The sequence below is a fragment of the Lissotriton helveticus genome, chromosome 7, assembly GCF_964261635.1.
Source record: "Lissotriton helveticus chromosome 7, aLisHel1.1, whole genome shotgun sequence".
Classification (NCBI taxonomy): domain Eukaryota; kingdom Metazoa; phylum Chordata; class Amphibia; order Caudata; family Salamandridae; genus Lissotriton; species Lissotriton helveticus.
In genome coordinates this window covers 1,744,693,406-1,744,716,509 of record NC_136068.1, presented here as the reverse complement: position 1 = coordinate 1,744,716,509, position 23,104 = coordinate 1,744,693,406, and the positions used below count along the sequence as shown (strand labels likewise).

At 42.6% G+C, this 23,104-nt stretch overlaps 1 protein-coding gene across 1 annotated transcript in view; it reads left to right on the top strand.

The window, feature by feature from the left end:
• Positions 1-23,104, top strand: part of LOC144770731 (sialic acid-binding Ig-like lectin 10) — a 448,268-nt gene that overhangs the window by 408,158 nt on the left and 17,006 nt on the right. The window contains exons 12-14 of the mRNA XM_078655468.1: positions 6,788-7,078; positions 22,054-22,168; positions 22,538-22,628. Of these exons, the coding sequence (XP_078511594.1) occupies positions 6,788-7,078; positions 22,054-22,168; positions 22,538-22,628 (497 nt within the window). The remainder of the gene's footprint in view (positions 1-6,787; positions 7,079-22,053; positions 22,169-22,537; positions 22,629-23,104) is intronic.

Sequence of the window (23,104 nt, the reverse complement as noted above, 5' to 3'; positions counted from 1 at the left end):
AAAATTGCCCCCACACTTTGTCCCCTGATTACACAACTATTTAATAAATCCCTAAAAACTGCAACCTTTCCGGACATTTGGAAACACGCGTCAGTGGTACCCCTCCTAAAGAAGGCTGAATCGGACATCTCAAACCCCGAAAACTACCGACCCATCTCCCAGCTCCCCTACCTTTCTAAAGTTCTAGAGAAGCTGGTCAATGTACAACTAACCAGATACTTAGAAACAAACCTTCTCCTAGACCCTTCACAGACAGGTTTCAGGGCCAATAATAGTACGGAGGCAATGCTGCTGGCCGTGTCGGACAGTAGCAGATCTTCCACCGACCAAGGTGGGGCGGTGGCACTGATACTGCTTGACCTGTCAGTGGCGTTTGACACGGTCTCCCATACCTGCCTGCTGAACATTCTTTGCAGCAGGGGAGTCAAATCCATTGCATTAAACTGGCTACATTCTTTTCTGAGCAACCGTACCCAGGCAGTACACATGGGACAATTCCACTCCAAATCAAGCCCCATCAGTTGCGGAGTCCCCCAAGGCGCCTCATTAAGCCCCACTCTCTTCAATGTTTATATGTCATCTCTTGCCGACATTGGGAGGAAGTGGGGCATTGGCATCTGCTCTTACGCAGACGACACGCAACTGATTGTGGTTCTGGATGAAAAATCGGAGACTATTAAATCTAAATTGCACAACTGTCTCTCAGAAATGGCCCAGTGGATGCATTCACACTGCCTAAAACTGAATGCCGGGAAATCCGAGATTCTACTGTTCGGCGGCGCCAAACGTGTGTGGGATATCACGTGGTGGCCGCACTCATTAGGAAGGGCTCCCACCCCGAAACAACACGCCAGGAACTTAGGCGTCATTATGGATGACACCCTATCCATGAAAGAGCATGTGCGAGTTCTCTGCGGGAAAGGTTTCGCAATCTTGAAACTTCTAGCCAGACTGTTTCCTTGGATCCCCGTGGACTGCAGGCGTGCTGTCACACAGGCTTTGCTGGTCAGTTGTCTGGACTATGGTAATGCGCTCTTCGTGGGGATGAATGAGCACCTGTTCACACTTCTGCAAGTACTGCAAAACTCTTCAGCTAAACTCATATGCAATAAAGGCAAGCTCGATTCCGCCTCGGACTGCCTGAGAAAACTTCACTGGTTACCTATGCGCCAAAGGTCGGTTTTTAAGTTGCTCTGCCATACCCACAGGGCCCTCCATAAAATCGGCCCCATCATCTTCCAGGGAAAGATTGAATTCTACGTCCCCACTAGGAACCTACGCTCTCTCCAGTCTGCCCTAGCAAGAACTAAGCACATATATAAAGCCAGGACTGGTGGACGCTCATTCTCCCATCTGGCTGCAAAGAAATGGAATGAGCTCCCCCTTGACTTAAGGCTTACCACTAACAACTCCTGTTTCGAAAGAAATTAAAGACCCACCTCTTCCCCAAACTCTAATGTTTACATTAGTACAGCTTGCAGTAGTCTCAGTACTGGTATAAGCGCCTTGATATCCCCTGGGATGAGTGTTGCGCTCTACAAATACCACAAAAAAATATATATATGCCGTGCAGAGGGAAAAACTGCCAATTGTACCCCCCTTCTAGATTATCATCTCTATATGCTGACATTGGAATATTTTATTTTATTATAAATATTGCTAAGAAAGTAATCCAAAAGTCATTCAAAGATTAGAAGATGGGCAATGAGAAATCCAACAACTTGCCACAGTTGAATTTTTCATAACTAGTACTGAAAATAAGTTATAGATCTTTCTTTTTTATGAGCCAAAATCCAGCCTTAGAGAAGTCTCTCCTCATTGGTCAGCCTTAACAGACTTAGTCAATCTGCGTTGATGAGGGGATAAGTGGCCGCATAGAGCAGGGGGTTATCTGCTGAGGAGAGCACTGCAGGTGGAAGGACCGATCAGAAAGGCGGCTGGGTAAATCAAACTGGGCTTCAGAGAAGAGCAGGACAGCCTGTTATGCCAGGCCTACCTACCCCCATATCCTGTACTCCAGCCAAATGGCAGGCCCAGGGAAGGAATTTGCAGGAGGTCAGGAGGGAGAGTTCTAATGGAAATGAGCCACACCAGTAGGTTGGTTTACTCAGGTCTTATTCTCTTGGAGAGAATCTGTCCATCTCAAATTTTAAAATGCAATGCTTTGTGGGGCAAGCATATGCCAGGCTTTGGAGGAAGCTGTTATGCTGCTGGGTGGCACCGTGCACCTCATTGGGCAGATTTGCTATTCTGCTTGTTGCCCCAGATCATTGAATAAATATGTGAGAGATACATAGCAACTCTGATTTACTTCACAAAACTACAAGAAGAAGGACTTTCCTGCTGGAACCCTGGTTTGCACCACACAGGACTGCTCCCTGAGGTACTGCTCCTGTTGACACACTTCGAATTACAGCCCTGAGGACTTAGCCTTGCTTCAAAAAGTATGTAGGAGTGGACTCCCTGAAAGGAACAGGTTACCAGAGCTTCCCTGCACCAACTCCCTCAAGACGTCCCCAGCCAGAAATGCGTCCAGTGGACTTTTAAGGATTTGGCCAGGTACATTGAGGGAACTGTAGTCCAAATTTCCAAGGACCATCTCAGAGCCTCTATACTGTTGGATTTGTGTTTTGGGCACGTTGAACCCTCAAGAGGTACTTCAGAAAGAAATTCCAGAAGTTTGGATGAACTTTTGGAAAAAGCTCCATAAGTGGAAGGGCCAAACATAGAAAGTCAAGCTGATTACCTTCAACCACAACCTGTCCTGGATTTCAGGTCCATCTTGCTGAAAGCTCGGAAGCTCAGGACTTCCAAGAGTTGACTGGGAGCTCCTGCTGAACCAAGCCGGCGAAACCTCTGCAAATCCAGCCTGACGAAGTGACTTGCTCGCCGTCAAGAGAATATCCTCCAGAAATGTTTCTAAGTGCGAAGGTAAAATCTTGACAGGGGCCTTCCGCGTAGTGTATCCAACCAGGGCTCCACTGTGGTCAGGCTCAAACTTTGATATTCTCCCGGTCATGTATGACAAGATGTCTCAAAATGGCGCTGTTTGTTTTTAAGCACAATAAAGTGGTTAATCTTCATAAATTCATATATCTGGTTCCCTATTTTGGATTTTTGTCAGTGTGGTGCCCTTTTAAAATTAGAGATATTTCCTAATTTTATAAATTGGTGTGAGATTTTTATTGAATGTTGTGTCATATCTATTTAATGTCTTAGGGTATTTGAATGTTTTACAAACCTGTCTCCTGAGTTAAGCCTGCCTGCTCACAGTCAGCTACCAAGGGTTGAGCCAGGGCCTAATTTTTTGAGATCTTGACTGGACCTTCTATTGAGTTGATAACCTTATTGCTAGCAGTAGGTGCATACTTACCCCTACTAATAATCAACCGTCCACCTTCAGCATACTCTTGGCATCTGCTACATTTCCACTAAATAACCGCTACTTGTAACCATACACTATCTATTATTACTGTATCCTTATTCTTATTACTGTTGCTTCTATACAGTAACATCTCCAGTTGCCACCTTCTCTCTTTTCCCTCTGCAGTACTAATGCCTTTTACATTAGAGTCAAACTGTTTCATATCTTGAGACAAAACACTTAAATTATTTAGCAATTTGTATTACTTCGCTAATGTGAGCTTTGTGGCTAAAGACAATTATTCTTGGATCTTTTTGTTGGTTATCTTCTACATAAACTGATCAGTCTCCATCTCATTGTGGCTGTAGATGCATATGGTAGCCAAAACCCTCTGTACAGCCATGAAATCATCTATGGTTTCCTCCAAATAATTGCCTCATGCCTACAAATTATGGCTTGACACCTCTTCATTGCTTTTGATACTTGGTATTTAACTTCCTAATATTAATTTGATATTAATATGGTCATCTTCGACCTCCTTTTTATCCACCAGAGTAGGGGGAAAATGCTTCCTATTCCAATTTTCTCTGTACCTGAAAAACGTTTGAGGAGTGTCAGTTTCTGTTTATTATGTCCTCTCCAAGAGCCTCATCAGAGACTTCAAACCCTTTATTCCCCCTTTTCTACTCAAGCATAGGTTGTTCCACCAACTGTAGTTCTACTGTCTGGTATTCACAAGAATGTGGCATAACCCTGCGTTTCCCCTAGTGCTGGGGCTAAATCTAGGTGTCCCTTCCTGCACATAAAAATCCACAATGTCGATATGTAACACCTATATGTGCTGTATTGTGCGGCACACACAGAAGATGCAAATCATCATTTTTTTTATGAATGTTTATGTTCAGGATGGTACACCTTCCTGCTTTAAAAACAACACTTCATGGTCTATTTACTGTTTCTATGTGTGCTGCACAATGCAGGACACACAGATATAGAAAAAATATGGAGAAATTAATAATTTCTCCTAGTTTCCCCATGATGAGACCAGGTTTATTCTGGTCTTAATTTTAGTGCTGCTCCCTATTTACACCATCTTTGTAAATAGGGTGCAGCATCAAAATCAGTGTGTTGCAGCTGAACATCCAATGCAAAACCCATTTCCCGCCCTTTTCACTTTAAGTGTATAGTGAAAGGAGACCTTATTTACAGCGTGGTGGTAAGCCATGTTAAGTGGATTAGCCCTGCCTTGTAAATAAGGCAAAGGATTCTATCGCCACAGGAACATCACAAAAAACGCCCCTATGTCTGGTTTTTGAAAGAACTGCAGCTCCCTCTTTTTTCTAATAGATTTTTATTGTTCACAAATTACTTTTGAAGTCACTATACCACCTCGTGAGATCACTACATACATTATCAATGCGTCATACCTGTCTCTGAGAGCACTATGGAACACCTATGTTTTTAGGGTATTATGACAAGAGAAATGCAATTTATGATGGCAAATCCAATATACTAGTAGTGAAGTATTAAAATAGAAGCAGGTATGCATGTTTGTACAGCAGCTCTAAGCAGGTGACGTAGCTTCCTATTCTTCTCAGGCCGATGTGTGTGTTAAACTACTGTATATTATGTTTTGATGTAAATGTATAACCCACAACAGACACTTACGACTTTAAAAGAAGTGTCAAACTAAAAGTCTTTTATGCTTCCTAGTCCCTGTAGTGTGCTGCTGATGAGTACAACAAAGTGAAACAAGCATTGGCAAAACCAACATGTCTTAGCTCTAAATTGCTGATCTATAGCATTGCCAATGTGTCAATCACATGCATATACATGTGTATATTTAAACAAGAAAAGAGTGTCCAAAAAAACAATTTTGAATACAAAAGAAGCAAAAAACAATGAGTATATGTTTCTGCCTTGAAACGGTGTAAATTTACCAGGCTCTTCGGGATCCGGTTTACGAGGGTTTCAGCAGGTTCTAAGAGGGTGCCTGGTGTCGAGGGCGGTGTGCCAATTACTCCACCACCCCCCTCCCGAGATCCATGGTGTGCAACTGACTCACCTACACACCATACTTGAGGTCTCCCTAATCGGGAGTACCACAGGAGGAGTTCTCGCCTTCTACATGCACTTTTTAAAGACGATTTTCACTTTCACGCCCCTAGGTCAGGGTGGGCCTTAGAGGGCACATACCACCAGGGTTTAGTACACCTTTGTCCTGATGAATGCCTGGTAAATTCACACAGTTTCAAGGCAGAAACTTGTTGACTGACTATTGATCTTTTGGAAATAACCAAACAATTTATTTGGACTATTTTCCCACATTGTTTTTAATCTGTCCAAGTGATCAAACAATAAAATATATATTTTTTGAGACACTTAAGACATTTTTAACCATCACTATCACCTCTAAATCACTCACTTCACGTCTATTTCACAAAAACCTGCTCCGCAGTAGATCTGGCGTTGAAGCACACTGGGTAGGCACTCGGCCTCTCCAGTGGGGCCCTATGATGAAGCATGTCACCAACCAGGGTGGTGAGTGAGGGCTTTCCATACTGACCTGTGAGGGGTCATATACTCAATGTTTTTTGCTCCTTTTGTACTCAAAATTGTTTTTTGGACACTCTTTTCTTGTTTAAATAAGCATAACCGGGGACTAAGAGTGTTTCCTCATTTTCCCTACCTTTCTTTTTGTTGTTGTACACATGTGTATAGACACAAAAGCATGTGATGCCGAATATTGATTGGGTTTTCTAATGAAGAGAACCCTCTCCAAGGTTCCTCTGGCATTGTGTCACATCCAATAATGGTGTCTGAATGCAAGCAAATGTAGCAATGGAAGGGGACAGCTCATCCATTTATAACATTTCAAAACAAACATTCTCCTGGGCGGGGCATACATATAAACAGGGAGGAAAGCCATTGAATCATGAGCAGAGAGCTGAGTTAGATAAAAAAGCCATCCAATCTGAAATAAATTAAGCTGAATCAGAGGCATGGATACCAATGCTGAGGTCTAATAGCTGGGCCGATTAAAATGTCCTTCATGAATCTCTATGGTTGGGAGGAAAGCTTAAGAGTTGGGCAGTACAGCTGGACGCTACATGCATCAGGGCACAGATGGGCTCAGACGGGCTCAGACGGGCATGAATTATTTGTGCCAATGGCGATCAGTGGTGCATCTGCTGCTCCTATATGCTGCATGTCCAAGCAGTGGACCTGAATAAATAGGGCTTGCAAAAATGGCGGTCTGAACACATGAACGTACTTTAAGAGGATAATTGAAAGAAAGTCTGTAGCCCCTTCCTTTGATGATTTGCCGTGCAGGTTGTGAATGGCAGATAACCATGTCTTTTACATGCTATCTTTGAAGACCTGTTCAGTAAATGTAATTTTTATAACTGTTTTTTTTTTTAGACAAGCCCAGTCTTGCAGCCATGTACAACTCCTCCTGCCAAAGTGAAGCCAATATGATAAGGTGTATGTGTGTGGTTGAAGCCAGTCCTCTGCCTGATATTGAGTGGAAGATTAATGAGAGCACACTCCCAGAATCCTTCCAGAATGGATCCATCCTACTGGCGTTCTCTCAGTACCGGGCCACGAAGAACGCTACCTTAGTCATGAACATCAGTGACAGTGTCAGGCTCAGCGTCTCCTGCATCTTCTCGAACAAGTATGGCAGAGGGGCTCAAATTTTACTCTCTCCAGGTAATATTGACATTTCTTACTTTACAGCATGATCCGTTCCTATTATATCAATCACTAAGATGTACTAAGTTTAACGCCTACCTTCCTCCCTTCAGAGTGTTACTGTGTGGTTGTGGGTGACTTCATAACCCAGCTAGGAATACATCTCTCTGGTGTCAGTTTGTCTGGTCTGGCACACAATCTGGCATGCCCTTCCCACTTTCTTAAACCATAGGCAACGACTCCTTGCCCCAACTTAAAATAGGCAGAGTTGGTACCCAGCTCCAACAGCGAAGCAATGCCAGCAGATAAAGATATCTTGCCAATAGCAGCCGATTTGTGCAGTTCATTCACTGTGCCCGGTCTCCTATGTACCATTCAATGCCTTGATTACTTTCAGAAAACCATTGTCTGATTTCATACAGGGTCTTAAAAGTCTTGATGGCTGATGTACTATCATGGCCTTTTTAGTATAGATTTTTCCATATGCAAGACAAGAATTGTATCAATTTGCATAGATCTGATTTCTAAAATGCATTCCCATTTGCAAAGTTCCTCACTCTATCCTAGTAAATTCAATACTTATATTGCAAATGTATATATTATATCCTAAAAATCTATAAAATAAAACAAAGGCCCTCTGTTGGACCTGGGGTTACCAGTCTACATAGGGTAGCTTGGCACAGAGTAGGAACGCCTTTCTCCAAAGGTACATGTGTAAAGTTTACGTCACACCCTTCAGTAACTCAGCGCCCATCCACTAGAAAAGAAAGACACCACACCAATCTTTTAGGAAAATACGAGCTGTTTTATAAAATCTCTTTGTTGTTCAGCAGTTCGTGGTTCAATATACAAAAATAGCTGCACATTGGTGCACGTAACTTTGGGGCACCAGTTTCAACAGTTCAGACTCCACTGTTCTTTTCCTCCCCACTTGAAAGGAGTTCACTACTACCCCTCCTAGCAACAGGAAATATACCACAGTTTCAGTTGTAACAACGAAAAGATATCACTTCTCAATGCAGTAAATTACAGTTGTACCTTACTCATGGAAACTCAAGATTCTTATTGAAAGCAAATTACAGAGTTTCATACTTTATATTCTATAAACAGAAATTCAATAGTGAGCATTAGACTTCCACTTAATGTAATAAGGCAAAACATCACTTGGTTAAGAACATGGTACTACATCTTTCTTCTGTCAGCTGGTGTATTACTGTGATAATTAAATAGCAGAGCAAGGTTTGCCTTATGGACGCTCAGTGCAAGCAACCTCTCCAACTTCTAACAGTTACAGAGAAGAACAGATGGGCACTTAAAACAGGCAGGTCCCCAAGCATTGTTAAAAGGGGTTCAATACTTTCTAGTTTAGTTAATGCTTGTCATGCCCCAATCGGGGAACAGGAAGTCTGGGCAACCACCAACCTGTCTAGTCTGAACTCCTGTGTCTCCGCTTCACTACAGCCCCAAGACCCTGCGGTTGTTTAAGATGCGAGTCCAGCTCTGGATATTCCACCAAAAACTAGACGCTTACTTCTTCGCCGATCGGTCCCTGGCGAAATCACACTGAGATTCCAGCGTTCCTACTTGATAACTCGTCCCCTTCACACGGCCTGCCCGGCCGGCGGACACCTCAGCTCTGCTCCGCCTCTAGGCCGGGGAATCTCCCAGCCTTCCACTGAGCCTGCGCGTCGTTCAAGACACTTCTGCGCCTAAGGAGCCCTTCACTAAGCCTGCGCGGGACTTGAGTCGGCGCTCCTCCTCTATGGCACCACCCAGCCCCTCACTTGGCCTGCGCGTAGAACGTGACACTGCTCCAGGCGGGGAGATGCGGCGCCTCACCGGAGGGTACTTCGATTACTGGAGGCAAGTACATTTAGCAATCCCTTATTACAGAGTGCCGACTTAGGCGGGACACTTCAGGAAAGCCACGAGTTCAGTCTTACAGGACACTGGGGGACAGCAAGTGTAGGGACTTACTTCCTTCCCCCACCGCCCGGGCCTTGACTTAATTCAGTGGTCAGCCTCAGTCGCCCTCACCTGGCGATTTCTTACTGTCCTCGCCTCGTTTATCCCACTTAAGATTCCCACAGGTCTCTCCTGCGTCAGGGATACCTCAAGTCCACGTCCTGGCAGGGTCAGATCAGCAGATGAGGGATAGCATCATACAGCAGGGATAGCGGCCCAACAGGTCTGTCAACCCCCACAGTGCACCAATCTCCTCCTTCCACCGCCTTTACTCCTGTCCTCCAGCTCTCCTCTCCACACAACACCTTCTAAAATGACTGCCCAACATTCCACCTTATATAGGCTGACCCCAGAAGGTCCAGAAGGGTCCAGAAGGTTCTGGAATGTCCCTATGCTAACCTATGGGTCCGTTCTCTGAGGTGGCAGTTGTGGCAGTTACTGGCCACCATTTTGTGGGTCTTGTAAATCCAGTCAGAAAGGCACCTAGGCCTCAGGGAAAAAGAAAGAAGGACTATGAGGGCAAAGAGCACCTAACCCCTAGGTCAACACCTGAAAAGTCCGGTGGACATCAAAAATAAAAAGATTGAGGGACAAAAAGGGGACACAAATAAATAGGAGAGACCACCCAAAGGGCTGACAGGTCTAACACCCTCATTACGAATTGCTTGGCAGATGGTGTATTATTTATGACATCCAAAAATATTTATGACACCCACGGAAGTCAGAATTTATCAGGTGCGATAAATAGGAACTTATACAAGTTTTGCCCCAGTAATGCAGATTAACATGCAGATGTTGGTGCTTTCGACAACAAACTCGTTTGTTCTGGTAATTAATTGGCATTTTTCTGCTGTCAAATTCAAGAGATTGAACGTTATTGCATACAGTCTACAAAATGTATGATTGCAATCCTTGCACAAACAGATTCTGAAGGTTCTGTTATTATATGTGCCAATCCTAAATGAGGGTTAGTTTAGTAAATGTTACTTCACACCCTAACCGATTATGAAACAGCCTTATTTGGATAATTAATGATTCAAATTTGATAATATGAAGGAAGAGCTATTATTTTGGCACTTGATAGTCTAAAAAAATGAATGCTTGATAGCCAGGGAGATTTGGGGTACTAAATTCATCAGAGCTCTTGAAGTATGTTAAGAATGGGTTGCAAATTCATGTCTCAGAGCCATCAAATGTATTGGCTGGACCCAGAATGTTAGTGATTTTACTCTCTGAAAATAAATAAATAATATCTCGTAAGATTTTACAACATGCAAGTAAATTATACATGGATAAGACTGAAATTTGGTGCCTTACTGTTTGGCACTATCATTGTGCGCAAGCAGTCAGGGTGATGGTCCAACACTAATTCTGGTGATTTCTTTTTTTCCTTGGTGAAATCTTGCGTAATTCCTATTTGCTGGGTTTTTAACTACTTTCTGATTTTTGTAATTTTCTCTCTTCTTCTGTTATGCTTTTTCACATAATAATTTTATGTGAGAAACTGAATCGAACAGAGAATGTATTATAGAAACTCAGAGTGATGTGTTCAACAGCTGAGAGAAATGCTCTGCTCACACCAGTCGTCTCCACCTGTATCTCGCATGACTTTTGAATGGTAGGTGTTCCCTGGCATAAACTTGCCACATAGATTGCCAGCAATATATAGTTCTCATAATGCAGATTAATTTTTTCTAAAGTTATGTGTATTGCATAAGTAAAAGCTTCATAATTTTGCCCACCCCAATATAATCGCCATATTAAATCCTTGTTTCCTAGATAGCTGAAAATTACCCAACAACAATCATGTTCCAAAGTCTTACTTCATGCATAAGCAAAGGCCACATCCTGAAGCTGTTTCCTTGAACATGGCTAGACCAATGGCAGAAAAATGCACACTTGGCATAGCCTGCAGGAGCCAGTAAGTGTATACATTAAGGGTGGCAGCCATGACTGTATCTTTAGGGTTGTGTTTGGCATGTGACACCCCTCTAAATAAGCACATTGTCGGCTTGGTAGTCGGTTTTTCTTGTTCTGATCCAATAATAAAAGACATACAGTGACCTTTTATGTAAACAAGAGAGAGAGAGCTACTCATCTGATGGAGGAATTGAATGATGTAAAACCAGAAGGCCTGCAAACAATACTGGTTTCCCTGCTTGTCCAAATTGTGTGATCCTAGGCAAATATTTTATTTCACAGAACCTACTTTTTCTTTATTATCATATACAAGGTCACTTTAAAATACTTGAGTACAGGATTTGCCCTGTACAAGCACCTCTTATATTTGATGTAATACACTGTAATGTTTACTCCACCTATAATAGGAATGTTGGCCATGTTTAGGGCTTGCGTGACTACAGACTTGCCTGTTAGTTCTCTAATGGCAGTCATTGGTGGGGGAGGCACACATGTTTCTAAAATCACTTTTTTCAAGAGCCTGTCTATGCAGCTGTGCGGTTTTCAACAATCAGCACTCATTTAAAGACATGATTCTCAATGTCACATCCACCTGCGTTAGGTTATCAAAAATTCTCCATAAGGTGTTAGATCTTCTCCCTCTTAGAGCTAGTAAAACTGTGATTATAAATCCTAGGCTTGATTACTCACCAAGGCTGTCCCAAAACACTCATAACCAAATTCAATTGGTGCAGAACTCAGCAGGCAAACTACTACTGCATCTTTCCAGACATTGTTTCATCTCCGCTAAATTGATGGACCTTCACCGGCTACTAATAAAAAAGAGGATTCTGTTCAGACTCACATTTGCAGTGCTGTTTACCTTTCTGGTCCACATGGTCTTCAAAAACCTTTCAAGTTCCACTCACCTGCCAGATCTTGGAGAGATGTTGATACAGTTCCTATCCTCTCTCCAAAATGTTGAGAGTTGAGTCACTTGCTCACCGTCCAATTGCACTTAACCTTTTCCTCAATGATGAGACCTAAGTAGGTTGAAACCAGTCTTGGGTTGCATCTGACTACTTAATGGAGGGGCCTTGCCTGGAAGTTAGGGACAGACAATTTCCATGAGGAAAAGGGTAAATGCTTATTTACATAAGGTGGGCCTTTGTCTAGGGTGGCATGCTGGGCAAAAAACAATGGATTTGGATGCTGCCCGAGCGATTGTTAATTGCAGAGATTAATTCAAGCATTCCATCTATCACCTCGTATATGTCGTAATATTTTTAATGAAGCAATTTGGGTTTTTGGCATAACTTTTCTTCCCTTCACGCAGTTTGCTTCATTATTGTAGAATTGTACTCTCTTCATAGTGCCAAATTCAAATATGTAATTTTAAGTTTTATATTGATTATTGTTATTTCAGTTAGCCTCAGCACATGTACCACATGCATTTCTTTGAGAAAAACCTTGCTGATTGACTCAACCTACCAAGAGTGAGCCATATCAACATATGAACAATATTGATATCTAGAATATAGCCTATCTCCTCATAACGTAAACATTTATTGTCCAGCATTACTCCATAAACTATGGGGTACTGCATAAGGTTTCTAATTAATGAAAGTCTGTAACATTCATGAAACATTCCATAGTATGTTCAAGCTCGTGTTACTGTTCAGGCCAATTTAATAGCTAGTGTGGCCATAATTTATTGCTGAAAATATGGGGAACATTGCTGGCTGATGGGGTCATAGGGTGATTTGAGAGACAAGTCATGATGCTGTAAAGTAGCTGTGATAACATTTATAAGGGAAATGGCATAAAAAGATAACTACATCATTTTAGATAAATATCTGCAATCGAGTGCTTTTTCCAAATATATAAAGTTTAATGGTACTCATGTTAAAGATTATACAAATCACTTAGAATACAAAACGCACAACTCATCTTTGGGACAAATAATGTTAATTATCATAATCATAATACAGCTTAAATTTGTATTAACGTATTCAAGCCTCTTAGCCTCGCATTAGAAAAATGTTCTCTAAGAACAGGCATATGCAAATGTTTGAATTATTTTATTTTTAATGTAATATAAAATAGTTGTGAAAATGTAAAATTGAATCTAAATACTAAAATCTTGTATTTACTCAAAAATATATTATATTGTCAATGATTGAGGTATTTAAATATATGATTGAGTCCAACCTCCAAAATAATTTTAAACTAGAAAGCTCAAAATGTTACCTAATTAAAAGAGATAGTAGGATGAACGCAGGACCATTTGAAAAGAGTACATTTAATAGGCAAGGTCAAGTATTTTCAATTGATCTATCACTAAAAGTTTAGGGAAGGTAAAATCAATGCTCAGTTCAAAGACATTTGCAAAGGATTCTGTAGTGAGCCAATAGAAACAAAAGTAAATAAATAGTAAACAAATGTAAGTGGCTGCTGTAGGCTCATTGCACAATAGCAATAGGAAATTAGGGAGGTCAGTGTTGATAAGAACATTATGCCAGGCAATGGGTGGACTACATGAACCTGTTGGCTTTATCTGTCACCACATTCCCCACTTGCTTGTTCACTAATGAGCAGCTGGTATGTCTTGTTGATACGCTTAGAAATTAAGATGCTGTTCTGGGAAACCACAAGGTTTGAGTTCCAATAGTGACACTGTGAACTCCAAATACTCCTGAAAGCAAATTCTTTCCAAAACCAGTCTATGCAAGAGGTGCTCCATTTAAGGAAGCAGAAACCATTTGTGTTGAAGTCTGGGCTTTAGATAAAGCCATCATGAAACCTCAATACAGCAATTATATCGCCAGTAGCTAGTTATAGTTAGAACCTAGTTTCCATAGAAAAAGCATTTTTTGATTTGCCAATAACTTTGGCGTCGGTTGATAAATCTTCGTGAAATTCTACATTAAAAAGGTCTATCCAAGCCAGCTCCTCTCCTGAAAGTTTGGGGGTGATTCGCCAAGTAGGGGCTGAGAAAAAAGGCGGGTCCCCAAAATTGTTTTCTCCATTTTAATTTCGATAGGAAACTTTAGCCAAGGCTGCAGCCCGAACTGCTGAATGGAATTTCACCAAATTTGGCAAGAAGGTAGTGCTTCAGAAAGAGGCCTTTTATTTTAAAATGGTGTAAATACGTTCAGTAGTTGCTGAGAAATTCAAAAAATAAAAGCTATATCGATATCTATGGCCGTGGTGGGTTTGCAACCCCTCCCGACCGCAAGCTTCATTCTAATTGCTGCCAACATGGGGCTTTGAAAATAGAGGGAAAATAGAGGGAGTGGGGCCGTGCGGCCCCCTCCTGGAGCACCCTTGAACCGCCACCATCCAGACACTTATACACCCACTCATTCTTCAATACACCTTGGCATACATATAATACATATTTAGACTTTAAAGAAAAACTGAGTCACTGGATGATGTCATCAGTGATGTCATCAGTGAGGTCATTTGAGATGTCATCAGTGATGTCATCAGTGATGTCACCGACCATGTCATGAATGATGTAATATGTGACGTCATCAGCAGTGCATTACGGGTGCGCGAGTTATAGTAGCTGAAATAACTATAACGGTGGAATTTCTCTGGTTTTGTATGAGTGAAATATCCAACCAACTGTAACGTCCCTGAAACCTATGGTTTTTTCAGTGGAAAAAAAATAAAAATATATATATTATTTCCAGACACAATCCCAACAAGCATATAATGTTTACATGATATAATGTCACAATGGTTTTTAATTGCTATTGTACCAGGAACTGCGTTGACCTTTTTATCTTTCTGGTTTTACTAATGATGTATATTTATCATTTGTAAACAGGTTGGTGATTCTAAAACAGTATTTATTATGTTTTTATAGATGAGCTGCTGAAAATATGTATTTCGTGTATGTCTATGATGAAGATTTCCATAGCAACCTGCACTGCCACTTTAAATTGTTGAGAATCACTCCATAGCGTGTCATGTGATCAAGGGCCAAGGGGGCCCGAAACGCGTCATGACTAAGGTGCGGGGTACTTGCACAAATAAATAATTGCACCTTAAACATTTGGGTCTGCTGTCGTCCTTCCTACAACACAAGGCTTCGACCTTCCTTTTTCATAAATCACCGAGTGGCTCTCTCGGTCTAAGCGGAACCCCTCCTTCGTTTTCTGGGCAGAACAAACACCACAGCCACGCGGCCGGATTTGACCCCGGAAGCAAGAATAGTTTTCCTACACGGGATTTCTACTTTGTTCCTGCCCCCGAGCGTACTGCAGTGCACCGGCAATGGAGTGGTAGCTGACATCGGATTCGGAAGACCCCTGTGGAGCAGACCAGCTGTGGAAAAGCTGGTGTGTCCAAGAACTCGGTGAAGGAGAGTGCGGGTAAGACAACGAGGACAGCTGTCCGTTTGTAGTTGCTCTGTGCTTTCAAATCGATTACCCCTACATGCACCATGGCCGGCACGCTCCGGAGTCGAGAAGAAGCCGCCGCTGACATGTTCAGCGATGAACCATCAGCGGCTGTAACTGTAAACCAAGTTGCGGCCACAATCAATGTGGCTGACGCGACGTATCGCGGCAAAATTAAAAAACTGGAAAAACTGAAAAAAGGAGAGCAGGCAAAATAGTGGGAACTTCGATCCCTTTCCCGATATCTGGAGGTGGGAAGAGTGCCACGCGGCTTGCGTATCATGTTGGTGCCCACATACGAGACTCCTAATCCTGATTTATTAGTTGAATGGGAACAATATATTCTGCAATCATCATTGAATCTTATGACCCTGTTGGTTAAATATGCTGAGGTTGATCGGGTTAAATATGAAGAGCAAATTTTGGCACTAGAAACAGAGCTGAGCAGCTGCGCACAAAACGCTGCAAACACTAAAATGAGAGACGATATGCTGGCAAGGATTTGTAAAGAGGAGGAGGCTATACGCAAAAGAAAAACGTTTAAGTTCCAAAGAGATAAACAGGACTTTGAGAGGGGACAGGTGTTTACCTTCGCTAAACGCTTCCAAATGGTCAAAAAGATCATTGGGAAGCCTACGCTAATGTCAGCTCCCCCACAGCAACAAGGAAATTTAAGCAGCAGGGCTGAATCAACAACATAGCTCTCGGACTACAGCTCGGTGGTAGAAAGTGGATCTGACAGTGAGCAATCAGGTCCCAGTGGTGAGCTGGGGTTTCGCCAATATACCCTGGCCCAGGAATTAGACTGTGTGAGGTGGGATCGCCTCGATTCACTAAGGCCCAGAGTAGCAAAGCCCGAAAATACCAAAACTACAAGCGCCACCAACGGAGGAAACTCAAGTGTGCGGGGAAGAAACAAGAAAACCAACAATTATTGGAAACGCAAGCAAGCACCACAATAATGACAGCAACCAATGCGATGTTTGTAGTGAACTTATCTGATATTGAGCTCAGCACAACAGAGATGCAAATTTTGCCTCTGGGACTATCATATAGCCCTGCCAGCAATTTTCGGTACGCTCAAACGAGGGTTGGCGTGTTTCAGTATATATGTAAGATGAAACTCAAGAAGTTCTTTGCCTCAAAACCGATAAAGGAGAGAACACCAGGTGGGACTGCGGCTGCAGTGGATAGCCCTGGTATTCTAACGGCAGGTGATATGAGTCTGAAATTGGACTTAGTTGAGTTACAAAGTGAAAGTACTCAATTATCAGCAAGTGATATGAACCTGGCAACTATGGGGGCCGGTCTTACGGATTTTAAAGCAAAATCTACTTTTTGTCCGGTAATGGTCAAGGACAACATAGACTATTACCATGATTTAGTAACTACAGACATAAAAAAATTGCAGCATAAAGTGGCACGGAGCAAATTTAAATATTCTAAACATGATCAACAATACCATGATTTGATTAAAAAATTACAAGCTAACAAATCTGTGATTATTCGCCAGGTAGATAAAGGTGGGAACGTTATCATATGGCCAAGGGAGAAATACATGGAAGAGGCATGGCGCCATCTAAATGACAAAGATTGTTATAAAAGGGTGGATGTGGCAACAGTAAAGGCATTTTGTAACAGCTTTTATATAAAACTGGTGGCCTGGAAAGGTTTGGGTTTGTTAAGCTCTGATGAGTTTACATTTTTAAAAAAAGATCACCCTGTGATACCCTGCATTTATTTTATACCCAAAATACATAAGCATCCTTCCAATCCACCGGGCAGGCCCATTATTTCTGTCTGTGGCAGCCTTCTTGAAAACACTTCCAAATATATTGATTTCTTTTTACAGGAACACATGATTAGCTTACCCACCTTCATACAGGATAAAGGAGACTTCCTTAGAAAGCTAAAAGACATTACATGGCAGGAGGATTACTTACTTATCACGTTAGACGTGACCTCTCTCTACACCAGTATCAATCATGTTGATGGCCTTAAAGCTGTGAAATATTTCTTGGATAAAAGGCCATTGCATTGCCATTCGCACAACAATATGCTTGTGAACATGATTGAAATGTGCCTGTACAACAACTTTTTTATGTTTCAGCAGATGTGTTTCCAACAGACTAGAGGGGTGGCGATGGGTTCCTGCTTCTCCCCTAGCTATACGTGCTTACACATGGGGCTATGGGAGAAGCAGGTTCTCGGAGTCCAGTTTGCTGAAACCATGCACAATAATGTTGTATGTATATATAGGTACATTGACAACCTGTTTTTGATTTGGAGAGGGGATGAGGGCTTGGCGAATGCTTTTATTGATGATCTGAATAACAATTCCCTAAACTTAAAATTCACCTCCATTGTAAGTAAATCCACAGTCAACTTTCTGGATGTCGGAGTTTTTATAGACAAACAGACAATTCAAACTAAACTGCACCGCAAGGCCACGGCAGGCAATACACTGCTCCATGCGACTAGCCACCATCCACGCCATTTGATTCATAGCATCCCCTACGGGGAGATGCTGCGCATCAAACGTATTTCCAGCAGACAGCAAGATGTGGTGGAAGCTCAAGCAGCCTGCCGCTTGCGCTTTCTAGCAAGAGGCTATACAGATAAAATAATTACATCAGCCATTAAGCGCACAGAGGCCTTACCCAGAGATGCAGCACTGTTAACAAAAGCCATGAAACAAATAAACCACCCAGTGACTGAGCCTAATCCTATCTGGCTAATAATAACCTACAACAAACAACACCAGGCGATTAGGAAATCATGTGTAAACATTGGGCACTTATCCAGAATGACCCAATCCTAAAGATGGGATCCTTGAATTCCCCCACCATCACATACAGAAAGGCAGGATCAATGCTAAACAGCCTGGTGAGCAGTAGCCCAGAGGTCTTGGCCAAGACCGATTGGCTCAGCTCCCAGACGTTTTTACATGCATGACATGCAAAGCCTGTAAGCATGGGGTCAATAAAAGATCTTATACCTCTCCCTTTTTTGAGAAACAAATTCCCATCCCCAAATATTTAACATGCAAAACTGAATAGGCTATTTATGTGTTGGAGTGCCCCTGCGTACTCAGATATGTTGGACGCACTCAACTTCCAGTACATAAGAGGGTGTTGCAACACATGAGGGCCATCACTAACTGTGATGAGGCTTACCCTGTCGCGAGACATTTCAATGACTATCACAAAAGAGATCTGAGACTGTTACACTTTTACGTAATAGATGCAGTCATGCCCCTGAGGAGAGGTGGCGACAGAGAGGGAATCCTCCGTAAATTAGAAACCCACTACATTCTTAACCTGGATAGTAAATATCCCAATGGTCTGAATGCAGGGGAGGATTTCTATACATGTTTATAAATTGTTAGTATATTCACTCTTCTGTTCTTGATGTATCTTCTAGGTGATAGCATGTTAGTCATTTGGTGTCTATATGGGAACAATATATCTGAAATGAATGATCCGTTTTTTCTTAATTTTAAGACTTAAATTGATTTTAAAGTCTTAATCAACTCTTTTTAACACACATTTTCTTAAAATATGCATTTATTATTTATTGTTTTTAAATGGTAAATTGCGTATTTTGGACATTTTTTGGTTTGCACAGGTTAATTGCACTAGTTTTTTGCACAATTTTGCACTTTGCTATTGATAAACTTTGTTTATCATAAATCGTGAACTAACATAACAAATCAGCAGAAGTACATAGCAGTGTCAATGTTCGGAATGACTACTAAGAGATGTATAACATATTACATTTGTCAGTAAGTGTATTTCACAATTATTTCCAGACACAATTCCAACAAGCATATAATGTTTACATGATATAATGTCACAATGGTTAGGTCTCGCCTGTCGATGCGCATGCGCATCGAGCAAGCGAGACTATGGGGGCTTATCCACTCTTTGTCCAACTTGCAAGGAATCGTGGCGATTCCTTGCAGTGCCCGTGACTTTTAAGCTCAATGCGCATGTGCATTGAGCTTAAAAGCGCGTGCACATGCCCCCAGCCGCCTGCCTTGCCTACTCTCCCGCCCCCTCACTTCTTGATTGCACGGCCGCTAGGCCGTGCCTCCCCTACTCTCCTCCTCCTACTCTCCTCCCCTCGCCGTCTGTTCCCGCACTCCTCCCACACCCCGGCTCCGCCCCCTCCCCTGCCCGCCGTGTCGTGCTTTACATTTCGCACATTCTCTCTGCCCGCAGTTTGCAGACATTGCCTCAAACCCCCTGGAAATGTGTTTTTTTTTAAAGTTCTGGACAGATTGGGTTGTTTTGATTCAGCCAATCCTTTCAAAGCTTTTTGAAATATAATAATGCATAACACCGCAGTAGCACAAGCGCTAAACGTTACCTACGGAATCTGTACAGTCTCATCGCACTCCCAATGATGGGGCCAGTGCAGTTTCACACGGTGTTCTGTCGCCTCGCCGCATCCACTAAATCCTTTTCCATTCTCCTCTTAGGGCGTTCCTCCAAAGCAGCCGTCCCGGTCCCGGAGTGCATGCAGGTCAGATAGGGACTCCAGGGTACCCGGCAGAGCGCTCTACGTGCCGGCAGGGCGTCGTTCACTTTTACGCACTACCGATGTTTGGCAGCGAGTGTTATCGGCCCTGGGGGACTTCAAATACAGTCCGCTAGCTGTTCTGGTTATCGCCCCCGGGTCTCCGGCCCAGCTCCGCAGTGCCTGCCTACCTCTTCATCGGCTCGCAGCTCCAAACCGCACGTCCCACGGTAAAAGTTCCTGCCGCAAGCGGGACCAGCAGACTCTCTTCCGCAGTCAGTAGCAGGGCTTGCTGTACATTCGGGCCCCCCGGGCAGCACAAAACAGAGGGTGAGTCGTCCCTAGCGATCTCCACGGCGACGCACAGTTCCCCGCCTCAGGTCCGCAGCGCCACCATTTTGTACATTCACGGCTTCGGAGGTCAGCAGCAGATTCCTCAGTCCCGTCAAGAGGTAAAAGCAATGATCACAGCGAAATATACCGCCTCCAAGTTCCGATGCTTACATTTATACGTTTGGTATTTAGAGGAGCACAATAACCAGGATAAATTACGGGGTGAATCGCCCGAACTGCAAGAGCCTCACTCGAGTGTGGCCATCTTGCTTGGCGCCCTCTAGCGCCCCCCCAAGATGCACTGTAAACTTCTAGAGACAATGGTAGAGCAATTACAACATTGTGTTCAAAAGGACTTATAAGGCAGCATTAGAAAAAATATTATTCAGAAGTACAACTAGCCAAAAAAGCAAATTTTAAGGCGAGGATAGCAGAGTCTGGCAATAAGTCCAATAAAACCCTATATGGGCCCAGAGGCCGCCATTAGAGACTATCAACCCTCGGCTGATTGTTGTAATCAACTGGCTCCATACTTTTAAAGTAAAACCAAAACCATTTAAGCTAGCCTTTTATTAGATCCTCTGGGCAACTATCCCTAAAAATAAATTTGAACTATATAGGGATCTCCACACAGGACTGCATGCACTATCTGAAACATACACCCCTCACCCTCACTCACTCACCCTCAACCCCTCACCCTCAACCCCTCACCCTCACTTACCCCCACCCTCACTCACCCTCAACCCCTCACCCTCACTCACCCTCAACCCCTCACCCTCACTCACCCTCAACCCCTCACCCTCACTCACCCTCACCACCCTCAACCCCTCACCCTCACTCACCCTCACTCACCCTCAACCCCTCACCCTCACTCACCCTCACTCACCCTCACTCACCCTCACCCTCACTCACCCTCACCCTCACTCACCCTCACCCTCACTCACCCTCACCCTCACTCACCCTCACTCTCACTCACCCTCAACCCCTCACCCTCACTCACCCTCAACCCCTCACCCTCACTCACCCTCACCCACCCTCACCCTCACCCTCACTCACCCTCAACCCCTCACCCTCACACAGTGCAATAGGTCTCAGACCATTTCAGTTAGAGCTTTTAGAAATGTTTATGGCTTTTTTTATTTGTAATACTTTAGCATTGGCTACAGGAAACAAAAATGCTAAACATTTACAAAAAAAACCCATAAACAATTCTAAAAGCACTAACTCTAATGGTGCGAGACCTATTGCATTTCCAATGCTTGTTTTTAATTGCTATTTTAGCGGGAACTGCGTTGACCTTTTTATCTTTCTGGTGTTACTAATGATGTATATTTATCATTTATAAACAGGTTGGTGATTCTAAAACAGTATTTATTATGTTTTTATAGATGAGCTGCTGAAAATATGTATTTCGTGTATGTCTATGATGAAGATTTCCATAGCAACGTGCACTGCCACTTTAAATTGTTGAGAATCACTCCATAGCGTGTCATGTGATCAAGGGCCAAGGGGGATCGAAACGCGTCAAGGCTAAGGGGCGGGGTACTTGCACAAATAAATAATTGCACCTTAAAGATTTGGATCCGCTGTCGTCCTTCCTACAACACAAGGCTTCGACTTTCCTTTTTATATATATATATACTTAGAGCATATCTAGGATTGCTAGAGAGAAGTGGAGACAAGAATTCAATATTTGCTAAATTTCCATTCAGAATGATTTTATATTCGCCTGTATTCTTCCACTGTATGATCAATGTGTGTGAGTGTGTGTTTAAGAGCTAGATGTATGGGTACTTACACAGGTTCTAGAGACAGGATGTTACTCGTGTCATAAAATACAGATAACTTGTTCTTCACGTTTTTTAGCTGAGGATCCTCAAGCACCTTCTATCATGCCAATGATTGGAGGAGGACTGGCTGGCATCTTCGCTGTTGCTGGGATTTCCTTGTTGGGCTGGCTCTTTCTTCGAAGAGTCAGAAGGTGAGGTCCATTTCAAACCTCAAGCAAATGACTATCCAGACTGCTTTAGTGAAATCTTTAACCATGTGTGTCCTTACATTTATCAAGCAAAGCTTCAAGCTTTACTCTACAGAGCCTCTTTTTGCAATGAGTTGTAATGGAACCTCTTCCAATTTCCGGTAGAATGGTTACATCAGAAGGCAATATAACTGTGGAATTTCCTTTGCCTTAGAGTTAGACTAGAGAAGAAAGATCCGGTTTTGGATTCTCCTCAAGAATTAGCACTTCCTACACATATCTAAGGACATTCTGTTGCCACTTTACTGTAAATAAAGTTTGGAGTCTGCTATACATGAGGCAAGCTAATGTATTGACAATATTTTTACACAGGACAAAAAATAGCAATAATGGTATGGGCGACAAAGAGGAAATGGTGGATGATGACACCCTGATTTATAGCGAGATTCTCAAGGCTCCAAAGGTATGTGTTTTGTTTTCAAATGCACTATTTCTAAAATAGACATCGCTTCTTTAATAAAACCTTGAAAATAATTATGTAGAATTTATGATCGGAAGAGCAAATGTAAGGAGGAAGGAGACAGCACTCTGAAGTAACAGGCTAGGGCCTATTTCAACCAAAGATATTGTACTGACTTGCATCAAATGAAGAGAGAAAAAATTCACCATGTCTGCTAACATACAGCTCATTTTTTAACCCTCCTGGTGCCTTGCGCCAATGCACACATTAATAGGCATGGCAGTAACTTTAATTACACTTGTGTAATCAGAGTAATTTGGGATTAAACTTTGATGTAGAATTAACGATGATAACATGATTTAGCCCACTTGCATAAATATTTTGGAGAAAAAATCCTAAGCACATTTAGCAAGCAAGAGCGGATGCTCACACAGTTGTTTATGTTCTGTTGCATTTGGCACCATTTTCTGCAAAATGCA